The 21,012-nt window shown below is 51.7% G+C and overlaps 1 protein-coding gene across 4 annotated transcripts in view; it reads left to right on the top strand.

Moving 5' to 3' along the window:
* The first annotated feature begins 3,223 nt into the window (after nt 1-3,223).
* GLIPR2 (GLI pathogenesis related 2) overlaps nt 3,224-21,012 on the top strand; it is a 50,735-nt gene continuing 32,946 nt past the window's right edge. For 3 of the 4 annotated variants that reach the window (XR_004257441.1, XM_032240059.1, XM_032240058.1), the window contains exons 1-4: nt 3,224-3,478; nt 14,592-14,700; nt 15,359-15,462; nt 18,071-18,148. Coding sequence is in view for 3 of the 4 variants with exons in the window: in XM_032240059.1 (XP_032095950.1) it covers nt 3,466-3,478; nt 14,592-14,700; nt 15,359-15,462; nt 18,071-18,148 (304 nt within the window). In the remaining variant the exon portion in view is untranslated. The remainder of the gene's footprint in view (nt 3,479-14,591; nt 14,701-15,358; nt 15,463-18,070; nt 18,149-21,012) is intronic. The other variant, XM_032240060.1, reaches the window with a different exon arrangement.

A 21,012-nucleotide genomic window follows, 5' to 3' on the forward strand; every position in this document is an offset into this window, starting at 1 on the left:
CCCTGGGTTCAGGCAATTCTCCTGCCTCAGCCTCCTGAGTAGCTGGGATTACAGGCACGTGCCACCATGCCCAGCTAATTTTTTGTATTTTTAGTAGAGACAGGGTTTCACCATGTTGACCAGGATGGTCTTGATCTCTTGACTTCGTGATCCAGCCGCCTCGGCCTCCCAAAGTGCTGGGATTACAGGCTTGAGCCACCGCGCCCGGCCGAAACCCCATCTTTAAAAAAAAAAAAAAGAAAAGAAGCAGTATTTAAAGGCTGCTTTTAAAATGCATCTCACTCTTTAAGAAAAAAAAAAGACTCTAAACCAGGTGCCATGGCACTCACCTGTAGTTCCAGCTACTTGGGAGGCAGAGGCAGCACAATCATCTGAGCCCAGGAATTCAAGGCTGCATGAGCTTCTGTGCTCCAGCCTGGGCACCATAGCAAGAAACCGTCTCTAAAAACAAACAAACAAACAAACAAATTCTAAGATAAGTATTATTACCTCCATTTTACAGTAAAGAAAACAGACTTGGAGAAACCCAAGCACCCAGACCACAGCCACAGTCTCTGTGAGCAGCAGAGCCAGAAACTGAATGTGGGCCACAAGACTTCAAGCCCATGCTCCACACTCTTAACAATTACAGAGTTTGTTTGTTTGTTTGTTTTGTTTGTTTGTTTTTGAGACAGGATCTTGCTCTGTTGCCCAGGCTGGAGTGCGGTGGCACAGTCACAGCTCACTATAGGCTTCACCTCCTGTGATCAAGTGATCCTCCCATCTCAGCCTCCTGAGGAGCTGGGGCTACAGGCATGTGCCACCACACCTGGCTAATTTTTGTAATTTTTTTATTTTGTGAGACACAGGGTCCCTCTACATTGTTCATCTCAAACTCCTGTTCTTAAGCAATTCACCTGCCTTGGCTTCCCAAAGTGCTAGGATTATAGGTGTGAGCCACCACACCCGGCCTGCAGAGTATTCAGATTGTTATTCATATCTGAACGTGTTTTGATTTTGCCTTTCAGTGCTATAGGAGGGATTTATTTTATTTTATTTTATTTTATAGATGGTTCAAAAAATTTTAGTTAGTCTTTTGTTATTTAGTTTTATTACATTGTATTCAGAAAATTTGGCCAAACTTTTTCTACTTTCAGGAATTTATTATGGCTTAAAGATCTAACACTTGGTAAATTTTTGTATTTATTCCATACAAATTTGAAAACAATGTTATTGGGCCGGCCACAGCAGCTCACGCCTGTAGTCACAGCACTTTGGGAGGCCGACGCAGGCGGATCATCTGAGGTCAGGAGTTCAAGACCAACCTGGTCAACATGGAGAAATCCCATCTCTACTAAAAATACAAAACTTAGCCGGGAATAGTAGTGCCCACCTATAATCCCAGCTACTGGGTGGGCGGGGGGGAACCTCAGGCAGGAGAATTGCTTGAACCTAGGAGGCAGAAGTTGCAGTGAGCCCCCAGCCTTCAAAACAGAGAAGACTCCGTCTCACAAAAAAAAAAAAAAAAAGAAAAAGAAAATAATGTTTTCAAGTATAAATTATAAATAGTATTAATACAAATTAAAAGGCAGACATTGTCAGACTGGATGAAAAGAAAAAAAGACCCAGCTGCATCTTGTCAACTATAAGCTGTCTATTTTCAATATAAAGAAACAAGTTAAAAGATGGTGTAGTGGTGCAGTGGCTCATGCCTGTCATCCCAGCACTTTGGAAGACCAAGATGGGTGGATCACCTGAGGTCAGGAGTTCAAGATCAGCCTGCTTAACATGGTGAAACCCCATCTCTACTAAAAATGCAAATATTAGCTGGGTGTGTTGGCGGGCACCTGTAATCCCAGCTACTCAGGAGGCTGAGGCAGGAGAATCACTTGAACCCAAAAGGTGGAGGTTGCAGTGAGCCCAGATAGTGCCGCTGCACTCCAGCATGAGCAACAGAGCGGGACTCCATTTCAAAAATAAAAATAAAAATAAAGAAATGTGTTATTAGGTGATTTCGTTGTGCAAACATCAGAGAGTGTACTCACACCAACCTAAATGCTGTAGCTTACTATGCACCAAGGCTATGTAGCATAGCCTGTTGCTCCTAGGCACAAGCGTGCACAGCAAGTCACTGTACTGAATGCTGTCGGTGATTGTAACACAATGATAAACATTTATATATATAAACCGATCTAAACATAGAAAAATAGTAAAAGCATGGTATCATTATCTCTTGGGGCTACCATGGTATATGTGGTCAGCATTGACTGAAATGTCATTATGCATGACTGTACTAAACACAGTAAGTGTAATTGCCTGACATGGGGAAAGGAATGGAGAGAACAGTGCCCAGCCATTGCCCTGCCGGACATTCGAAAGCCCTTGATATTACAAATTCTAGCCTCATAATCAGTGGCCCGGTTCATTTCAGTGCCCACCGATTGAAAAGCCTTAAAATTCCCTCCCTTCATTTGATGTGTACTGAGCCCCTTCTCCAGAAAGGAGGCCTGCGGGAAGTCTAGCACAGGTGACTTGGGCTGTGCTGTCAAGTCAGTGCTCTTCTCCCACGGGGCAGGGGCCATGGGTAGGACCCAGTCTCCCCAGAACCGGGTGTGTGCTGCCCCCAGGGGCAGGAGAGGTCAGGGCACCCGGAAGTTGGAAAGACCGGCCGACCCTGAGGGATGGGCTGCAGTGGAATGGTGGCTCCAGGGCCAGCACTCCCGGCGGAGGGACGGCCTGAGGAAAGGCAGGGAGGTGGGAAATCCCAGAACACGGTTGGGGAATGGTAAGAAATCTAGTTTGACTAGTGTACGGGGAAAAGGTGGGGCGTTGGGGAGACAGGTCTGGGGCCAGACAGGAGGGTGGGGAATTGGCTTGGTCTGGGAGGTTATGAGGGGCGAGTGGACGGGTTAGAGGCGGCCGCGCTTCCACCCCTACAGGCAGTAGAGGGCGTGTCCTGGGAGAGGAGCGTCCCCCTCCCCGGACCAGCCGCCCTCTGGAGCCCCGGGGTCACCGGGGATGGGGGCACACCCCGGGGCTGCTGTGTTGGGTCAGGCCGCTGCATGGAGAGGGCGCCCCCTGGTGGTGCCGGCCGGAACGCCCCTCGTGCCGCAACCCTGCGCCCCGCTGTCAACGCCTTGCGTCGGCGCGGAGCTGCCATGCGGAGCCCAGCAGGCGCGGGCTTCCCCACGCGTCCCGGGGAAGGAACAGCCCAGGACGGGATCCGGGAGGCCCGGGCTCCGCAGCCGCATCCGAGAAGCCCTGGGTAGTCGCGGCGCTGCTTCCCCGGGGCGAGCTCTCCGGGCGGCCCGCGGGGTGGCCACGGGCGCCTCCACCCGCAGCTGTCGCTCCTTATAAGGCTGGGGGCCGGGCGGCGCCGGGGGAGGGGCTGCGTCTTCAGCCCGGTCCTGGGTTCCCGGGCGGCGCTGGGCCGGGGGAGCGCAGTGCAGCACAGCCGCTGGGAGTGAGGAGCGCGCCTAGCCGGCCATGGGCAAGTCAGGTGAGCCCGCGGGCACGCCCGCTGCGGCACGGCCCGGAGTCCCGCGCTCCCGGACCTCGCGTCTCCTTCGCCCGCCGCAAGCCGGGTCCTGAGGAGTGCGGGACGCGGCTGCGACCGTCGTGCGGGAGCCCGGGCTGCGGGTGGAGGGCGCGCGGGCGGACCGCCCCGGCGGGGTTTCCGGGCAGCCCGGGGGGAAGGCGAGCCTGAGGGAGGCCCACGGGAGAGCCGGGAATCGCGCCAGGGAGGGCTTCCCGACCCTGAGGGGCTGCGCTCCGCGGCCCGCCAAGGCGTGGCTTCTGCTTTGTTTGAGGAGGCCACAGTTGGAATTGGAAAAGCCACCAAAGTGTGACAGCCTGTCTCGCTGCAAAGTGGCTTGCCCGCTCGGCCATCCCGAGAACAGCCCTGAGCATCACCCTCACCCTTTTGTTGTTCCTCCTTTCCCGAGCACCCTCGCCGCTGCGGGCTCCCCGTGTGCCAGGCTCGGCCTGGCTCCCTTTCTCCTGGGGCACCCCATCCTCTCCACTGTGGCCGTCGGGATGAACTTTCTACAACACAGTTCTCCTCCTGTCGCTCCCTAACACCTTCCTCACCATAGTCCTCAGAGTGAAAGGACACACTCCAGACCTGTCTTCAGGCCCCTGGGAGTGGGTCACCAGTCCTTACCTGAGCCCTGCACTTCAGCTGTCCCAAGGCTGATTCACAGGTCACTTCTGAGTTTCCTTGTCCCGGCCTCACCATCCCCACTCAGCCTGAAAAGTCCTCCCAACCCCCCTCCCCCGCACTCCATCCCTCTAGGTTCAGCTCCTGTGCTGGAGCCCATTCATGATTCCCCACCCCTCATCAGCCACCCCCCACCCCCACCCCAGGAAGTGCCCAACCTGGTGCTTTCCTCGCTGCAGTCTTTCCTGCAGTGGGCCGGGGACAAGAGTTCAGCCGTTTGCCCAGGCACGGTGGCTCACACCTGTAATCCCAGCACTTTGGAAGGCCGAGGCAGGCGGATCACCTGAGATTAGGAGTTTGAGACCAGCCTGACCAACATGGAGAAACCCCGTCTCTACTAAAAATACAAAATTAGCCAGGTGTGGTGGCGCATGCCTGTAGTCCCAGCCACTTCCGAGGCTGAGGCAGAAGAGTCGCTTGAACTTGGGAGGCGGAGGTTGTGGTGAGCCAAGATCTCGCCATTGCATTCCAGCCTAGGCAATAAGAGCAAAACTGTCTAAAAAAAAAAAAAAAAAAAAAAAAGGACGAGAGTTCAGCCATAGACCTGCTTCCCACCCAGTCCTCACTCCTAGCAGCCAGGGGCCATGTTTATCTCAGCATAGCTCCTGCCTCACAGGAGGCTCTCAGGGAACAGCTGTTGAACAGGATTCTGAAATCCTGCTTCATCCGGCTTGTCCATCTCAGATGAGTAAGGCTAGGTCCCTTCTAGGATCTGTCCTCCAGGATCTGGACTCAGGAGATGCCAGTTCTGGGAGCAAGTGACTTTCCCTGGCCTTGGTCCTAACCAGCCTTCCTAGGCTGTAGAGGCAGGTCTGGCTTTTGGCCCTGACCTAGCTAATCACTTGCCGTGTGATACTCAGCACGCCTCTTTCCCTCTGTGCCTCCCTGTCTGTACAATGAGGGTGGCTGTTAAGAGCCCAGGGTTCTTCACCACACTGAAAGGTGACATAATGGGTTACCATTTAGTTAACAGGATGACAGGTGGTGATGGGGCAAAAGTATGGCAGATGAGAGCAAGCCTTTTGAGATATCTACTTGGGAAATCAACTCCTTTCTCTGTAGATTTAAGAGAAAATCTATAAATTTTCTTAGGCTACATCTTTTTTTTTTTTTTTTTTTTTTTGAGACGGAGTTTCACTCTTGTTACCCAGGCTGGAGTGCAATGGCGCGATCTCGGCTCACCGCAACCTCCATCTCCTGGGTTCAGGCAATTCTCCTGCCTCAGCCTCCTCAGTAGCTGGGATTACAGGCACGCGCCACCATGCCCAGCTAATGTTTTTGTATTTTTAGTAGAGACGGGGTTTCACCATGTTGACCAGGATGGTCTTGATCTCTTGACCTCGTGATCCACCCGCCTCGGCCTCCCAAAGTGCTGGGATTACAGGCTTGAGCCACCGCGCCCAGGCTTTAGGCTACATCTTAATCAGTTGTTTCCATCATCTTCTGTAAGGCACGATTTTCCAGAACTGCTCATATTCGGCCTTGTGCCCATTCTGTGTGTTTGTCCCTCCCTCCCTTGCACCATCTAGCAGCTCTGAATCAAGCTGTGGAACCAGTGCTGGGGCGTGCATCCACTCAGATTGTGAAAGGAATACATAAAGCTATGTAGGGGATAGACAGGCACTGTCTGGCTGGAGTAAGAGGTGGAAAATGATCCAAACCACAAGACAGGTGCTGGTAAAGGGCGGGTGGTGGGAGCTCAAGGTGGAGAATACTCTGCATGGGAGCCGGTGAGGGTTCCTGGAGGATGTGGTCAAATCCCAGAGAGTCTTGGGAATTTAGACTTCATCTTACAGATCCTGGGGTGTCATGGAAAGGCACCCATCTGAAAGCAGTGGGACTAGAGCTTTGCCAGGGTGTAGGGTGAATCAGATGGATGGAGAGAGGGTGGAGGGAGGATGGGGGAGACTACTGCAGTCATACAGACCAGAGATGACAGAGGCATTCAGGGCAGGGTGGAGGCTGGAGAGGAGGATGGGATGGATTTGTGAGATGGTGGCCTTGGGCAGACTTGGTGACAACTTAATGTGAAGCAGAGGGAAGGGTCGGAGGCCTGCATGATGGGGTGATGGCTTCTATGCCTGGAGATGCAGGTTTAGAAGGAAGGTTTGGGCAGGTTTCAGAGGAAGATTACTTCTCACTCAGGAGAGGAGGCCAGTGGCAGAAGGCAGGTTAGAGCTGGTTGAGTCAGAGGCCACCTCCACCCCTAACACAGACACATGCACCCAGGGACCTTCCAGAATTCTGACCCAGACCTTTCTCCCTCATAGTCATGTGCATTTTATTTATCTCCCCCACCCAACAAGAAAACTGAGAACCCCCAGAATAGTGTTAATATCTGGCTGTCCTAGAGTTCCTAAAAGAAAATGACTTTTCTGGGTGACCCAGTGCCCAATGGGCCTTCAACACAAGGCCAACCTGAAGTTGCAGCCCATCAGCCCAGGGCTGCTGTCTGTGCCCACACGGCAGGTGGCACTCACAGGGCCTCATCATAAGGAATCAGTCCCTGCCCCTTCTGGGCCTCAGTTTCCTCCTCACTGCACAGCACGCAGTCTCTTTTTCATCCTTAACCTCAGATACACCCCAGAGCTGCTTGGCATTATAGACATTATTGTAAAATCATCACACACCTGGCACAACTGAAATTCCAGAAGATGCTTGGCTCAGTGCTCAGAGACTCCCAGGTCCTGCTCCCAGCCCTGGTCTCTCTGCTGGGCCTCGGTGTGCAGCAAGTGTGATGGAAAAGGCAATCACCTTGGGCTCAATGGAAGCCTCTTGTCCCGAATACTGGTGACATCCATGATTAATCTTCAACTGCATGTTAGGCATAGAGCTCGGTATTTTCTGTGTCACCATATTTGTGACAGCATAGCCAGGCAGTTATTACCAATTCATTCTATAGATTTACAGAGGTTGAGTACCTTGCCCAAGCTCACACACTGACTGGTAAGCAAACCAATGGATTTGAACACAGCTCCCTAACTCCCCCACTGTGTCCTGTCCTCTCTCCCACACTGACCACTTGTCCTGACACCCTGCTTCCTGCCAGCCTGAACTCTAGCCCAAGGGGGACCTCCACACACCCTCTCATCAACTCGAAGAATATTAGTGGCCCTCCATCCATCTAGTGCCAGAGGAAATTAGACCAGAGAGTCCTTTAGGGACCAATGAGCCAAGGGGTTTCCTACTGAGTGGGACTCTCAGGCCTCTGCAGGGAGAGACTGTGTGGGCCAAGCCAACCCCAACAGTTTCATTTTCATCTGTTGCTTTTATTGAAGGTTTCCTTCAAAGGAAGGGTTTCCCTGCTTTGAAGACATTATGAAAACCACAGATGGCATCCTTCCTTCACACACAGATGGGGAACCTGGGGCCCAGAGGGGCAGGGATGTGCCTGAGTGATGGCAGGCAGGGCTGGAAAACCGCTGCCTCCCCTTCAATTACAGCCACTCTCTATGGAGAGGGACAGCCTGGAGGAGGCTAATGCTTGGCGGGAGGGGTGTGCCTTGTTCCCGTAACCAATTGAGCAACTCCTCATAGACATCGTTCTTGCCATTTGGAAAAGAGGAAGCAATATATAAACTGGAGAGTGTGGGAGATTTGGGGCAGGGGAGTGGGTGAAGAGAGGGGTGTTCTTAGATGTGGCTCTAAGACGGACTCACTGTGTGACCTTGGACAATCCGCATGCCCCCCACAATCCAAAGGCTTCAGTTTCCTCATCTGTAATGAAGAGAGGAATCTGTCCCAGTGTCTTCACTGTGCTGGAGTGAGAACCTCATTCATTTGTTCACTCATTCACTTAGCAAATATCTGAGCTCAGGGGACTGAAAAAGGCCATCAAGGGTCAGCGTAAAGGCAGAGCAGGAGGGGATTTGACCCAGAAGCTACAGGAACAGGTTCTTCCAAAGCCAAAGCCCCAAAGGTTTCTGTCCCTGTCCAATGGTAATAATAATCATTATGATTGGCATTTAATAACTGTTCATTATATTCCAGAGCAGTTCTAAAGCATTTACATAGATTAATTCATTTAACCCTCACTACAGCCTTGTGAGGTTCCCATTTTATGTATAGGGAAAGGAGGCACAACGTGTTTAGCAGTGTGTGCAAGATCACATGGCCAGTAAAAGGGAGATTGGGGATTTGCCCATTGAAATTCCAGATCTGGCTTAAAGAGTAGGAGTTACCCAGCTGAAATTCATTCATTTTTTTTTGTTTTTTCTTAAACTGCCAGCTTTTTATTCTTTCTTCCTGATAAACAAGCAAAACCAGCTTTGCCCCAAAGGTGGAACCGGGTTGCTTTTCAGCCTTTTGCCAACGGGGCAGAGGGGCCTATTCACAATTCCTGCCCTGGGCCCTGACAGTCACTGGCTCTTTCATAAGGGGCCTGGAGAGGGCAGGGGAGTGAGTCAGGCTTGGCCCAGGGAGACCTCAGAAGAGGACGTCAGTTGGCGGGAGAGCCTTTCTCAGTCAAAAGTTTAAATGGTAGAGGAGGGGTGCAGACCTCCTCAGAATTTTTTTTTTTTTTTCTGAAACAAGTCTTGCTCTGTCACCCGGGCCGAAGTGCAGTGGTACAATCATGGCTCACTGCAGCCTTGACCTTCTAGGCTCAAGCGATCCTCCCATCTCAGTCTCCTCAGTCTCCTGAGTAGCTGGGACCACAGGCATGGGCCACCACACATGGCTATTTTTTTTTTTATATACTCCTCAGAATCTTTACAGAGCCTCCAGCAGTAAAGGCTTGGCCTCTGGAAGGACCTTTGAGAGCCCAATGCAGCCCCACCTAGGACACCTACACCCTCCACCCCAGCAGAGACAGCCCAGCCCCTTCCCTCAGCCCCAGAGAGCCAGGCCTAGGCAGCTCCTGCTTCCCTTTAGCAGCTCTGACCTTTATTCTAAGACCCAAATCTGGTCCCCTGGTAACCTGCACTCTGCAGTCCCTAATTTCCCCCAGGGTCCTTCAGCCAGGTGTGCCTGAAAGGGCTTGGCACAGAGGAGGCCCTTGAGAAGCCTTTGTTCTTCTTTCCTCTTCCTTCCTCTCCTTCTGCTCCCTTCAGAGATTGGAAGGCAGCTGCCTCCCCTGTGTCTTTTCTTCTGCTGCTTTCCTCAGCTGTGCCTGAGCCTGATCCTCCTCCCAGGCATCCTTAATCACTCCCTGTCTCTTTCCATCATTCCCTTTGTCTCCCGTGACCCTGAGGAGGAGTGGGAGCTTAGGACAGGGCTTTGCTTAGGATCTGGACTAGCTGTGGGAATTTGGACAGGTAACTTCCCTTCTCAAGCCTCAGTTTCCTAATTAAAAAGAAAAAAAACATGGGTAAGGCCATGGCAGCTCCCACAGAAGGTGGCAAGAAGAAAGATCATGCGTAGGCCCAGCACCCGAACATGGCTGGCAGAGAGCAGGAGACAGCCAGCTCAGGACGGGTGGGCCTACCTCTACCTCATTCCCCAGGGTTGGCGCTCTGAGGCCCTGTGGCCTTTTCAGCCTCAGTTTGCCCTCCTACAAAATGAAGATGTCCCTGCCCTTCCCTCATTGCAGGGTGGCTGGAAGGGCCCTCCCTGCCTAACTGGCAGATGGACGGTTTTGCTTTGACTTTTTTTCCTTGTGTTTATCTGTATCCTTGGGTTTTTCTACAGATGTGGGGTGTGCCTTTTGCTAGGTGTGGCTGCCACTGATAACTTTGCGTCTCTGGGGCAGAGGTCCTCTAGGACTGGCTGCCTCGGTGGGAGGGGACTCCTGAGGCTGCCCAAGTGGGAGGCCTTTATGCCTCCCAGCCACAAGCGGGGAGAGAGGGCTCCCAGCTGATCACCAGAAAGACCTGGCCCCTTCTAGAGAACCCTGGCCCAGGGGTCTGGTGTTGGCAGACACAGTGCCTAGCTGCAGCTTCTGGGCAGTGAGTTTTGCTTGGACACAGGAACTTTCACTTTTGTTTCTTTTTACTTCCCACATTCTGGGAGTGCAGTGACCTAGTTTTTAGCAGCCTTATATGTCTCTCTCTGCTGAAGAGACGGGAGCCTACAGCACCATGGAATCCGGTACAAACTGACACTAGCACTCAGGCTACTTTAAACTGACTTCCCCTTAGCTAGCCACCCACTCCCCTATCTTCCTCTCCTCCTCAGAGGCCCAGGAGACACTTGGTCCTTTAGGATGGGCCCGGCCAACCCTGCCACTCAGATGGGGACCCTCAGTCACCTTGGTGGTGTCACCCATATGTGCCCTTGCCTGCACACTCACTCATTCTGATCAGTGTCTCCTGAGAGAAGCTTGGGAAACCTCTGCAAGTCTTGGACCAGTTGTTCATTTTGTCTCCTCTCACTCCCACCCCAGTGGGACCTTATGGGATCTCAGGATTGGAAGGGACTTGAAGATCCTCTGACCCAGGGCCCAAGTCCCTCCAAGAGGGGCTTACCTGCTTGAATGCCTTCAGTGGTAGAGAGCTCCTACCTTGTGATGTAGCTACTTTCAGTTATCAGAAAGCTCTGATTAGGAAAGGTCTTTCTTAGGCTGAGCTGAAATCTGTCATCCTGCCCTTTCTACCTGCTGGCCCCAGCCTTTCCCTGTGGGGCCCCAGAATTCATCAGGGGCCTCTACCATGTCTTCCAGAGGCTGATCTTCTCCAGGCTGAACATCTTCCATCCTTGTACCCATTCTTCATTAGACCCCACTTCCAGCCTCAACACACCTCAAATCACCACTGCCTCTTGCACAAAGCAGGGACTGGGCTGGGAAAGCAGCCTATGGCCCAAGAACCCATGGGTTCCTGGTGGCCATGCTACCCGGCTGACTCTTCTTAAACTGTGGTCAACAAGACCCCCATCTGGGCCCCATGAGTTGCCATGGTTCTTGCCATTTCCCTGTGAGATATTCTTTAAAAGCCTCTCTGACTCCTTAACCCAAATACATTAACATGCTAACCCTGAAATCTTTTTATCATGGTAAAACGTATAACATAAAATGTATCATCTTAACCATTTTTAAGTGTATAGTTCTGTAGTGTTAAGTATATTTACATTGTTATGCAACAGAGCTCCAGAACTTTTTTATGTTGCAAAACAGAAACTCTATACATGTTAAACACTTCTGCATTTTCTCCTCTCTGCTGTAGACCTGAAATCTTTGTTTTTCCTGTTGGCAAGAGCTTGGCATGCCTGTTGCCAGGAAGTCCTGATACTTCAGGTTGTAGATCCGCCCTCTGCCTTAATGCCTGTCCCCATGATCAGTTTCCACCACCATGCCAGTGTCATCGCTTTGTCTCCCCATCTCTGCCTGTCAACCAAAACCTCACAAATCTTGGGGTTCAGAGCTGCCATCATCCCTGCGCTGCCCACATTACTGTGACTGGACCTCACTGGACAGCCTCACTGAACCTGAGTTCTACAGCTTGGTCCACATGCTCTTTAAGAGTCCACTTCCTGTTTATCAGAAGGCCCTTGGACAGCTCCACGATGCAAGTGTGACCTGCATGTATCTTCACCTCCTGGGTCTTTAGCTCCTGAGTCTGCAGCCCCCTACTCCCCTGAAGGCAAGCCCTGGGCCTTCTTTCCCTTATGTCCTCTCAGAAATGTCATGGGATTTTACTTGGCCCAGGCGACAAGGGAGATCTGGCTATGAGGAAAGGAACGAGGACTCCCTGTTGCATCATTTCCTCAGCCTTGGGTGAAAGGCAGCAGAGTAGAAGAAAGGCACTTGTGAATGTGACAAAGAGTGTGGCACTTCCCTTATGGTTCACACCCTTCCTGCCACTACCCACAGCCAGTCTTTGAGGGACAGGCCTCTGACCTGATGGGACCGATTTAGCATAAGGGCCCTCTGTCGCCCTCACTCAGAACCCATCCAGCTCACCCCCATTTCTACAGAAGGGAACTCCCAGGTTCCTGAGTATGGTGCTCAGTGTCTTCATCATAGTCTGGCTGGTTAGCTCCTGTTCAGACATTTTTGGGGCCTTATATCAGGAGTTGCCTCCTTCCTGATCCCATGTTAGGTTAATCTCCAAGTTCCTTTTGCACCTGTGCTTACCTGCATCTTGGCACCTATCACATGGCCAGTGTCTGCTTACAAGGCTGTTTCCCTTCTGTATGTAAGCTCTTTGAGGGCAGCACATGGCTGTCTTATCTCTGGACCCTTAGCACACAATGTGGGACATGGCACAGAAGCACTCAGAGCAGATGAACAGATGAATAGAGATAGATGGATGGGTCTTGGATGAATGGTATGGATAAATGATGCTGGATGGATGGGTAATGTTAGATGGATGGCAATGTCGCATGGATAGATGTATGGAAGATATTAGATGGATGGGTGGATGGAGGGAGGGAGGATGTTGGATGGGTGGATGATGTTGGATGACTGGTGGATGATAGATGAATGGAAGATATTGGATGAATGGATGGATGCAGAATGTTAGATGGATGGATGGGGATCATTTCAGATCCAAATTGGTGTGGTTTCTGTTCACTATTGATCTTGCTTGCTTTTGGCTTCACCCACTTATTTTCTCCCTACCCACAGCCTCCTTGACTTTGCCCTTTCTGAGATCATGACCTAATGGAGCATGGGCTTCACTTCTTCCCCAACTGCAGCCCTGGGCCTGCTAATCACATCACTTACCCTCCCACCACCTCCACTTTCTTTGTGACACTCTTCTCCTATTCTGTGTCTTAATCCATTTTCTGCTGCTATAGAAGACCACCACAGACTGGGTAATTTATGAAAACAAACAAAAAAAGTTTATTTGGCTCACAGTTCTGGAGGCTGGGAAGTCCAAGAGCATGGCATTGGCATCTGGCGAGGCCCTTGAGCTGCATTATCCCATGAAAGGGCAGAAGGACAAGTAAACTCAGACAGGGAGAAGATCAGGCCAAACTCATTCTTTTATCAGGAGCCCAGTCCTGTGATAATGCCCTCTAATCACCTCTTAAAGATCTCACTTCTCAACACTGTTATATTGACAATTAAATTTTAGCATGAGTTTTGGAGGGGACATTAAAACCAGCATTCTATCCCTGGCTCCCCAAAACTTATGTCCTTCCCACATACAAAATACATTCATTCCATCCCAATAGCCCCAAGTTTTCACTGGTTCCAGCACCAACTCAAAGTCCAAAGTCTCATCTAAATCAGATAAGGGTGAGATTCAAGGCACAATTCACCCTGAGACATACTCCTTCCAGCTTTGAGCCTGTGAAATCAAAACAAGTGATCTACTCTAAAATCCAGTGGTGGGACAGGCGTAGTATAGATATTCTCATTCCAAAAGTGAGAAATAGGAAAGAAGGTAACTGATCCCAAGTAAATCCATAACCCAACAGGGAAAACATTAAATATTGAGGCTGGAGAATAATCCCCTTTGATTCCATCTCCTGCGTCCTGGGTACACTGCGTGGGAGGTGGGCCCCAGGGCCTCAGGCAGCCCCACCCCCATGGCCTGTGGGGCTCTCCAAGCTTCAGCTCTCTCAGTAGGCGCCTCCTGCTTGCAGCCTTCCCAGGCTGGCGTTGCCTGCTGGTAGCTCCACAGTTCTGGAGTCTTGTAGGTGGCTGCATTTCTACAGCTCCACTAGACACTGTCCTAGTGGGGACTCTGTGGTGGCTCTGCCCTGCAGTAGGTTTCTACGTGGGTCCCCAGCTTATCTGATTGGATGGTGCCACCCACATTGACGGTGGATCTTCCCCACTCAAACTCATACACCAGTTTCCTCTGGAAGCACCCTCACAGACGCACCCCAAAATAATGCTTTACCAATTCTCAAGGTATTCCTTAATTCAGTCAAGTTGGCACCTAAAACTCACCTTCACACTCCACTTCCCCAGGGCTGTCCTTCCCTTGTCCTCTTTGTCTGTCCCTCTGTCTCCTTGGCTTCACCCACCAAGCATAGGCGCCCTCCTCCCCAGCCAGGATGCCTCTTTCTGGACTCCCAGCTCTGGCTCAGTCTAGTTCCCACTGCTCTCCCTAGGTCCAGCCTGAGATGCCTGGACTCCTTCAGATATTTTACTTCCGATGTCCTGTTGCTGACTGTCCAAGCCCCCAAATCTCCTCTGTGTTTCTATGCATTCTCTACTCAGCAGCCAGCAGGGTCTTTGAGAAACATACAGAGCTCACTGCCCTGCTCCCTTTAAGTGACTTCTCATTGCTTTGGATAAAGACCCAAATCCCTAACATGACCCATAAGGCCCCATATGATCCACGGGTTTTACATGTGCAGAGATGTGGAGCACGATGGTGGGTAGGGTGAGCAGCATTGTGGAGCACGGCCACTTGGCTGCGGTGCCAGGTGTCAGAGGGAGCAGCACCCTGTGGGTGTGGCCTGAGGTCTGAGCTAGGTGTTGCTTTCAGCATGCCATTATACTTTGGGTGAGTCTTTTCTCTGCACTGAGCCATTCTCCATTTTGCAATCATTCCAGCTTCCAAACAGTTTCATAATGAGGTCCTGAAGGCCCACAATGAGTACCGGCAGAAGCACGGCGTCCCCCCACTGAAGCTCTGCAAGAAGCTCAACCAGGAGGCTCAACAGTGAGTCCCCTAGCACATCTGGGTGACTCGGGCCCTTCATGTGCCACTGCTGCAGTCACAAAGGGGCCCTGTGGCCAGGAGCGGTGGCTCATGCCTGTAATCCCAACACTTTGAGAGGCTGAGGCAGGTGGATCACCTGAGGTCAGAGTTCAAGACCAGCCTGACCAAGGTGGTGAAACCCCATGTCTACTAAAAATACAAAAATTAGCCAGGCATGGTGGTGTGCCCCTGTAGCCCCAGCTACTGGGGAGGCTGACGTAGGATAATCCCTGAACCTGGGAGATGGAGGTTGCAGTGAGCCAAGATCACCCCACTGCACTCTAGCCTGGGCAACAGAGTGAGACAACATCTCAAAAAAAAAGAAAAGGTGGGGGGGTCCTGGATGGTTGGGGTGACTGGGTTTTGGGGTCAGATACAACCACACTTGAATAACCACTCTGTTACTCACCCGGGCAGGTCCCTTTGTTCCCCTGAGCCTCGACCTGCTCCTCTGGAATGGGACTGCTGGGAGGCTCAGAAATCATGCAGGAGTGGTGCTCCTCTAGCTCTTCTGTGAGCCCCGGGCAGGGAAGGAAGCTCAGCCACACTAACTTGGGGTGCATACTTTGGGGATTCCCTGAGCTGTGCCTGCTCTGAGGAGGCACTGTGGACTCCACAGGTATTCCGAGGCCCTGGCCAGTACAAGGATCCTCAAGCACAGCCCAGAGTCCAGCCGCGGCCAGTGTGGGGAGAACCTTGCATGGGCATCCTACGATCAGGCAGGTGGGTTGTATTTTCGACTCCCGTCCCCTCCCCTCCCCTCCCCTCCTCCCCTCCCCTCTCCTCTCCTCTCTCTCTCTCCTCTTTCACTCTCTCTCTCTCATTCTCTCTCTCCCCTCTTTTCTTCTCCTCTCCTCTCCTTGGGAGCTGGACGTAGGACCGGGCCTCCTTAAACGCCTCCTGACCCCAGTGCTGTGGTGGTATAGCCACGGGCCAGGAAGGGAAAGGAAAACCAGAGCTCTCTGTATCTGCTCCTAGGCTGACTTCAGTTCACCACAAGGTCCCTGATGGCTGGCTCAGCACCAGGCCTGTGCCGGGTGCCAGGGACACAGAGATGAGTCAGACTGACCAGGCCCCCACTTTCAGAGAAGCTCCCAGGCTGAGGAGTGGGGGTGGGGGAGACAGACCGCTTTTGTACAGAATCTCAGCCTGATTCTATTGGCACCAAAGCATCCTCAGCTACTGAGAAATTTTATTTTCTTCTTGAGAAATTTTACTGTCTTACCGTACTGGTGATACACTGTCAGTAGTGCTGGTGTATTACTTTTGTATGGAGAAAAGCAATAGAGCTTTTTCAATTTTGGAAAAAAATAATGGGCCAGGCACAGTGGCTCACACCTGTAATCCCAGCACTTTGGGAGGCCAAGACGGGTGGATCACGAGGTCAGGAGTTCGAGACCAGCCTAGCCAACATGGTGAAACCCAGTCTCTACTAAAAATACAAAAAATTAGCCAGGTGTGGTGGCATACGCCTGTAATTTCAGCTACTCAGAAGGCTGAGGCATGAGAATCGCTTGAATCCAGGAGGTGGGGGTTGCGATGAGCAGAGATCCCGCCATTGCACTCCAGCCTGGGCAACAGAGCAAGACTCCATCTCAGTAATAATAATAATAATAGAAAAGACAGCGTCTCCATGCAAGGTCTCAGTCTGGAAAGATCCCACCATGCTGCCCAGACATTCTTGAGCTTCCTGGCCCTGACAGCCCTGATGTGGCTTTTTAGGAAGAATATTGGATCCCTAACTGGATCTCTGAAGCTTTCTCCAAGCGCCAGTGAAAGAATGACTCACTCCCTTCCTGGCCTCACATTCCTGGGAGTTCCCCTGAGTCCTCTTGGTTTCCCCAGCACAGCCTGAGCCAGGGCTCCTGTGTAGCATGGTCCTTAGTACCCCTACTGGGAGGCATGTGTGAGCTCCTAGGGAGTTCCCTACCCCACCCCCCAGGCCTCACCCTCAGCCTGCAGGCTCCTTGCCAAGCCTAGGCTGTGGCCCTTGATGGACCCTGGGTGAAGGGCACAGAACAGGAAAGTGGGTATTCAGGAGGCACGGTCCATCCCAACCTCACACGGGCTCCTTCGGGAGCCTCGAGCAGGTCACTGCCTTCTCTGCCCCCAGTTTCCCATCTCTACAGAGAGGGGGTTGGGTAGGTGTTCTCTGAGACAGTGGTTCCCTACTCTGCCCGCACATCAGCATTCTTTGTGGAGCTTTAAAAAAAATGCCAGGCCGGATGCGGTAGTTCATGCCTGTAATCCCAGCACTTTGGGAGGCCAAGACGGGCAGACCACCTGAGGTCAGGAATTCAAGACCAACCTGACCAACATGGAGAAACCCTGTCTCTACTAAAAATACAAAATTAGCTGGGTGTGGTAGCACATGCCTGTAATCCCAGCTACTTGGGAGGCTGGGGTGGGAGAATTGCTTGAATCCGGGAGGCAGAGGTTGCGGTAAGCTGAGGTCACACCATTGCACTCCAGCCTGGGCAACAAGAGCAAAACTCTGTCTCAAAAAAAAAAGAAAGAAACCAGTGCCTAAGTCTCACCTCCAGAGATAGACACAGTTGGTCTGAGGAAGGACAAAGGCATTAGTATTTGTTAAACGCTCTCCAGGTGAGGCTGATGTGTGGAACGTGGATCAGCAGTAGCATCTGGGAGCAGAAATGCAGAATCCTAGGTTCCTCCTTGGACCTACTGAATCAGAATCTGCCCTTTAACAAGATTATTGCACACATTTGAGATTGACTGCTCTAAGGTCCCGGCTCCTAGCTCTGGCCCGGAGAGTGGCAGCTCCCAGAGAAACAGCTGCTCACATCACCGCCTGTGGGGACAGTGGATGCCCCAGGTGAGGGCCCTCCTGCCCACAGTGGGGATCCTTGGCTTATCAGCACAATCATCTTTCCAACTATGGATGTTTCAAGAGCCACACATGGGGTGAGATGACAATATAGTCTAGAAATTCAGAGCATCATCAGAAGGCCCTTGAAGTACATTGCATTCAACCTTTTCATTGTACAGAGGCCCAGAGAGGGAAGGCTTTGCCCAGGATTACACAGCAAGTCAGTGTGTGTGTGGGTGGGGGGGACAGGTGCAGTTTCCCTGACCCCAGGCTAGTGCTGTTCCCCGCCCCCCAGAAGGCCCACTCTTCAGCCTGGCCGTGCTCATGGGCAGGAGTCCCTGGGAGTCTGCAAAGCAGCATTGAGGATGTGTCAGCTCACTGGGGCTTTCTGAGATGTCTAATTGCTGGATAGGGGTTTTGGGATTGATGGGAAAAGATGCAGGGAATAGGGAGTGGGTGGATTTTGTGGCTGAGTTTTAGAACAATGTCATTTCTACACAGGAAAGGAGGTGGCTGATAGATGGTACAGTGAAATCAAGAACTATAACTTCCAGCAGCCTGGCTTCACCTCGGGGACTGGTGAGTGTCAGGGTCTCTCCAGTGGCCTGGCCCTGGGCAGCAATGCTGGTTGGGTGTCTGACTTCAGAGAGAAACCTGCCCTCTAAAAAATTAATGCTTTCCATATTTCTCTGGCTTGACCTTGACCAGAAACCAAAGCTCTCCTTTCCCCATTACATCCCCAGTTTCTCCCTGCTATGTGCTCTGTTCCATCTGAGAGCACCCAGATGCTGAATCCTGCCCCACCAGCTCAGAGCTCTTCCCATTCCTGGAGTGTGTCATAGGAGACCGGATTTCCAAAGCTGTTTGGAGTTTAATTCCTGAACAGCTTCATTCCCTGTCAGGAGCTTCATTCCTGAACTGGTCACCCTGCATCTAGTCTTGTTTCCTGCAATCCATCCTGCTCTCCAGCAACCTCAATACTTCTAAAATTGTCTCTGCCTCTAGTGCTCTCCCGATTCAACTGCTTTGGCTCTCTCGGTCCATCAGGAGAAGGCTCAAGCTACTGGCACTCCTCCCTCTGCACACCACACCCCTCCCCCCACCACACCCCTCCCCCCCCCCCACCACACCCCTCCCCCACACTTTCCACCCTGGCTTTCTCCCTTCCCCTTTCTGCTGTAGTTTGCAGTTCAGGAGCTTGGGGTGCGGAGAAGCTGGATCCAGTCTCAGCTCTGGCACCCTCTGTTGTGTGGACTTGGGTCAATTCCCATCCTTCCCTCCTCCCAGGGGAGAGGGAGAAGGTAGCTTCTATGGGATATGCTGAGAGCTGGTGATTCAAGTGTAGGGAGGGGCCTTCCATGGGTCCATTCTCCCTTCTCATAGGCCTCCCCTGACGAAAGCTCTGGGCAGCTGCCCTGTGCCCTGGGGTCCCTCTGGGCAGCCACTCTGTGCCCCAGGTTCCCGCTGCCCTTTGCTGGCCTCACCAGGCTCCTTGTCTTTCCTCAAAACTGACTCAGAGCCGCCTGGGGCTCAGGATGGTGTTAGAAGGGGGCGGGAGTTTCTTTGACCAGAAAGCACCAGGAAAACAGAAAAAGGGACTCTCTGCCCACCTTGTTCCTCCTACCCTACCTGTCCCACCCACAAGTAGAGCCTTGTGGCCTTATACCATCTAGAGGTGTATTCTAGAAGCAGGAAGTGACAGGTTCTCAGCCCCAGTCACCATTTCCTGTGGTTTGCTGCCCGCCCTTCTGGGTGGGGTTTCTGCAACCATGTTGCGTTGTGTTGTGTTGTTCGTGGGACTCTGGGGCAGAGACAGAAGCATCTGCTGAGGCATTCCTCCCCTCAGTTAACCCCTGTAGGACTCCAGGCCTGGCTGGCAGGGCTTTGAGTGTGAATAGGTGATTCTGGGGCAAGGATACCTAAGGGTGTGGGGAGGGAGCAGTAATAACCTCCTGCTATTGATGAAGGATGTGCAGGCATCCTTATCATCTTTTAATAGAGATCGGTGTCCAGAAGACTTCTCATTCAAAGCTTCTGGATTTGTTTTTCCCACAAGCAAGATTCTTGAGCAATTGGACATGTGTCCGAGCAAGTTATTAACTAACACTGTGCGTGTGCATGTGTGTGTGCAGTGTTAGAAAGTGTCTCCACTGCCACGTAAGCCTCAGTACACCATTCGAAAGTAGGGTTTGGCCAGGCTCAGTAGCTCACACCTGTAATCCCAACACTTTGGGAGGCCAAGGCAGGCGGATCACTTGATGTCAAGAGTTCAAGACAGGCCTGGCCAACATGGTGAAACCTTGTCTCTAGTAAAAAAAATAAAAATAAAAAATTAGCCAGATGTTGTGGCAGGTGTCTGTAATCCCCGCTACTTGGGAGGCTGAGGTAGGAGAATCGCTTGAACCTGGGAGGCAGAGGTTGCTGTGAGCCAAGATCACCCACTCTAGCCTCAGCGACAAGAGCGAGACTCTATCTCAAAAAAAAAAAAAAAAAAAAGTAGAGCTTTATTATACCCATTTTGGAGAGGAAGAAACTGAGGCCTAGAAAAGGGAAGCAGTCTTTCTCACGCCTTCTGTCCCTGATCTGATGCTTTTTCCACCACCCCTGCACCAAGGCAGGAATCTTACAAGAGTCAGAACCCAGCTGCCATGATCACTGACTACTTGTTTCACCCATTGCCCTACACCTCCCACCCCTAAAGAGGAAAACCCCAGAGCAACCAGCCCCTGTGCTGACTCAGGTACCAATAGGCAGTGCCTGGGGACAGATGGAGCCTGAGCCTAAGACAGGAGTGAGACTTTGGGTGGTGTCACAATGGGGGCTTGCAAGATCCTTAAAGATCTTCACGCCCATCCTGGCTCAGCCTCCCCCAGAGCCTGTCTGCAACTTCTTGCTGCATCTCTGTTCATGGATTCCCTGACCTGAATCCCTGCTGTAGGTGAAAGAGCCTTTGAAATACCCTTTGGCCAGATGCAGTGATTCACACGTGTAATCCTAGCACTTTGGGAGGCCAAGGCAGGCGGATCACCTGAGGTCAGAAGTTCAAGATCAGCCTGGCCAACATGGTGAAACCCCATCTCTACTAAAAATAGAAAAATTAGCCAGGTGTGGTGATGCGTGCCTGTAATCCCAGCTACTCGGGAAGCTGAGACATGAGAATTGCTTGAACTCTGGAGGTAGAGGTTGCAGTAAGCCAAGATCCTGCCACTGCACTGCAGTCTGGGTGACAGAGTGAGACAGTCTCCCCCACTAAAAAAGAAAGAAATACCCTGTACTCCATCCCCACCTCCAGCCCCACCCAGGCAAGCATCTTGTGATGAAGGATGCCAGTCTCTACTGTGTGTTAAGTAAAGAGAAATAATGTCTTATAATTACTTTGATATAATCTGTTTAAATGAGTAGGTTTATTTTATTTGTTTATTCTGAATGAATTAGATAGATAG

This window comes from Sapajus apella, unplaced genomic scaffold (genome assembly GCF_009761245.1).
Source record: "Sapajus apella isolate SASKATOON/1434 unplaced genomic scaffold, GSC_monkey_1.0 scaffold46, whole genome shotgun sequence".
NCBI lineage: Eukaryota > Metazoa > Chordata > Mammalia > Primates > Cebidae > Sapajus > Sapajus apella.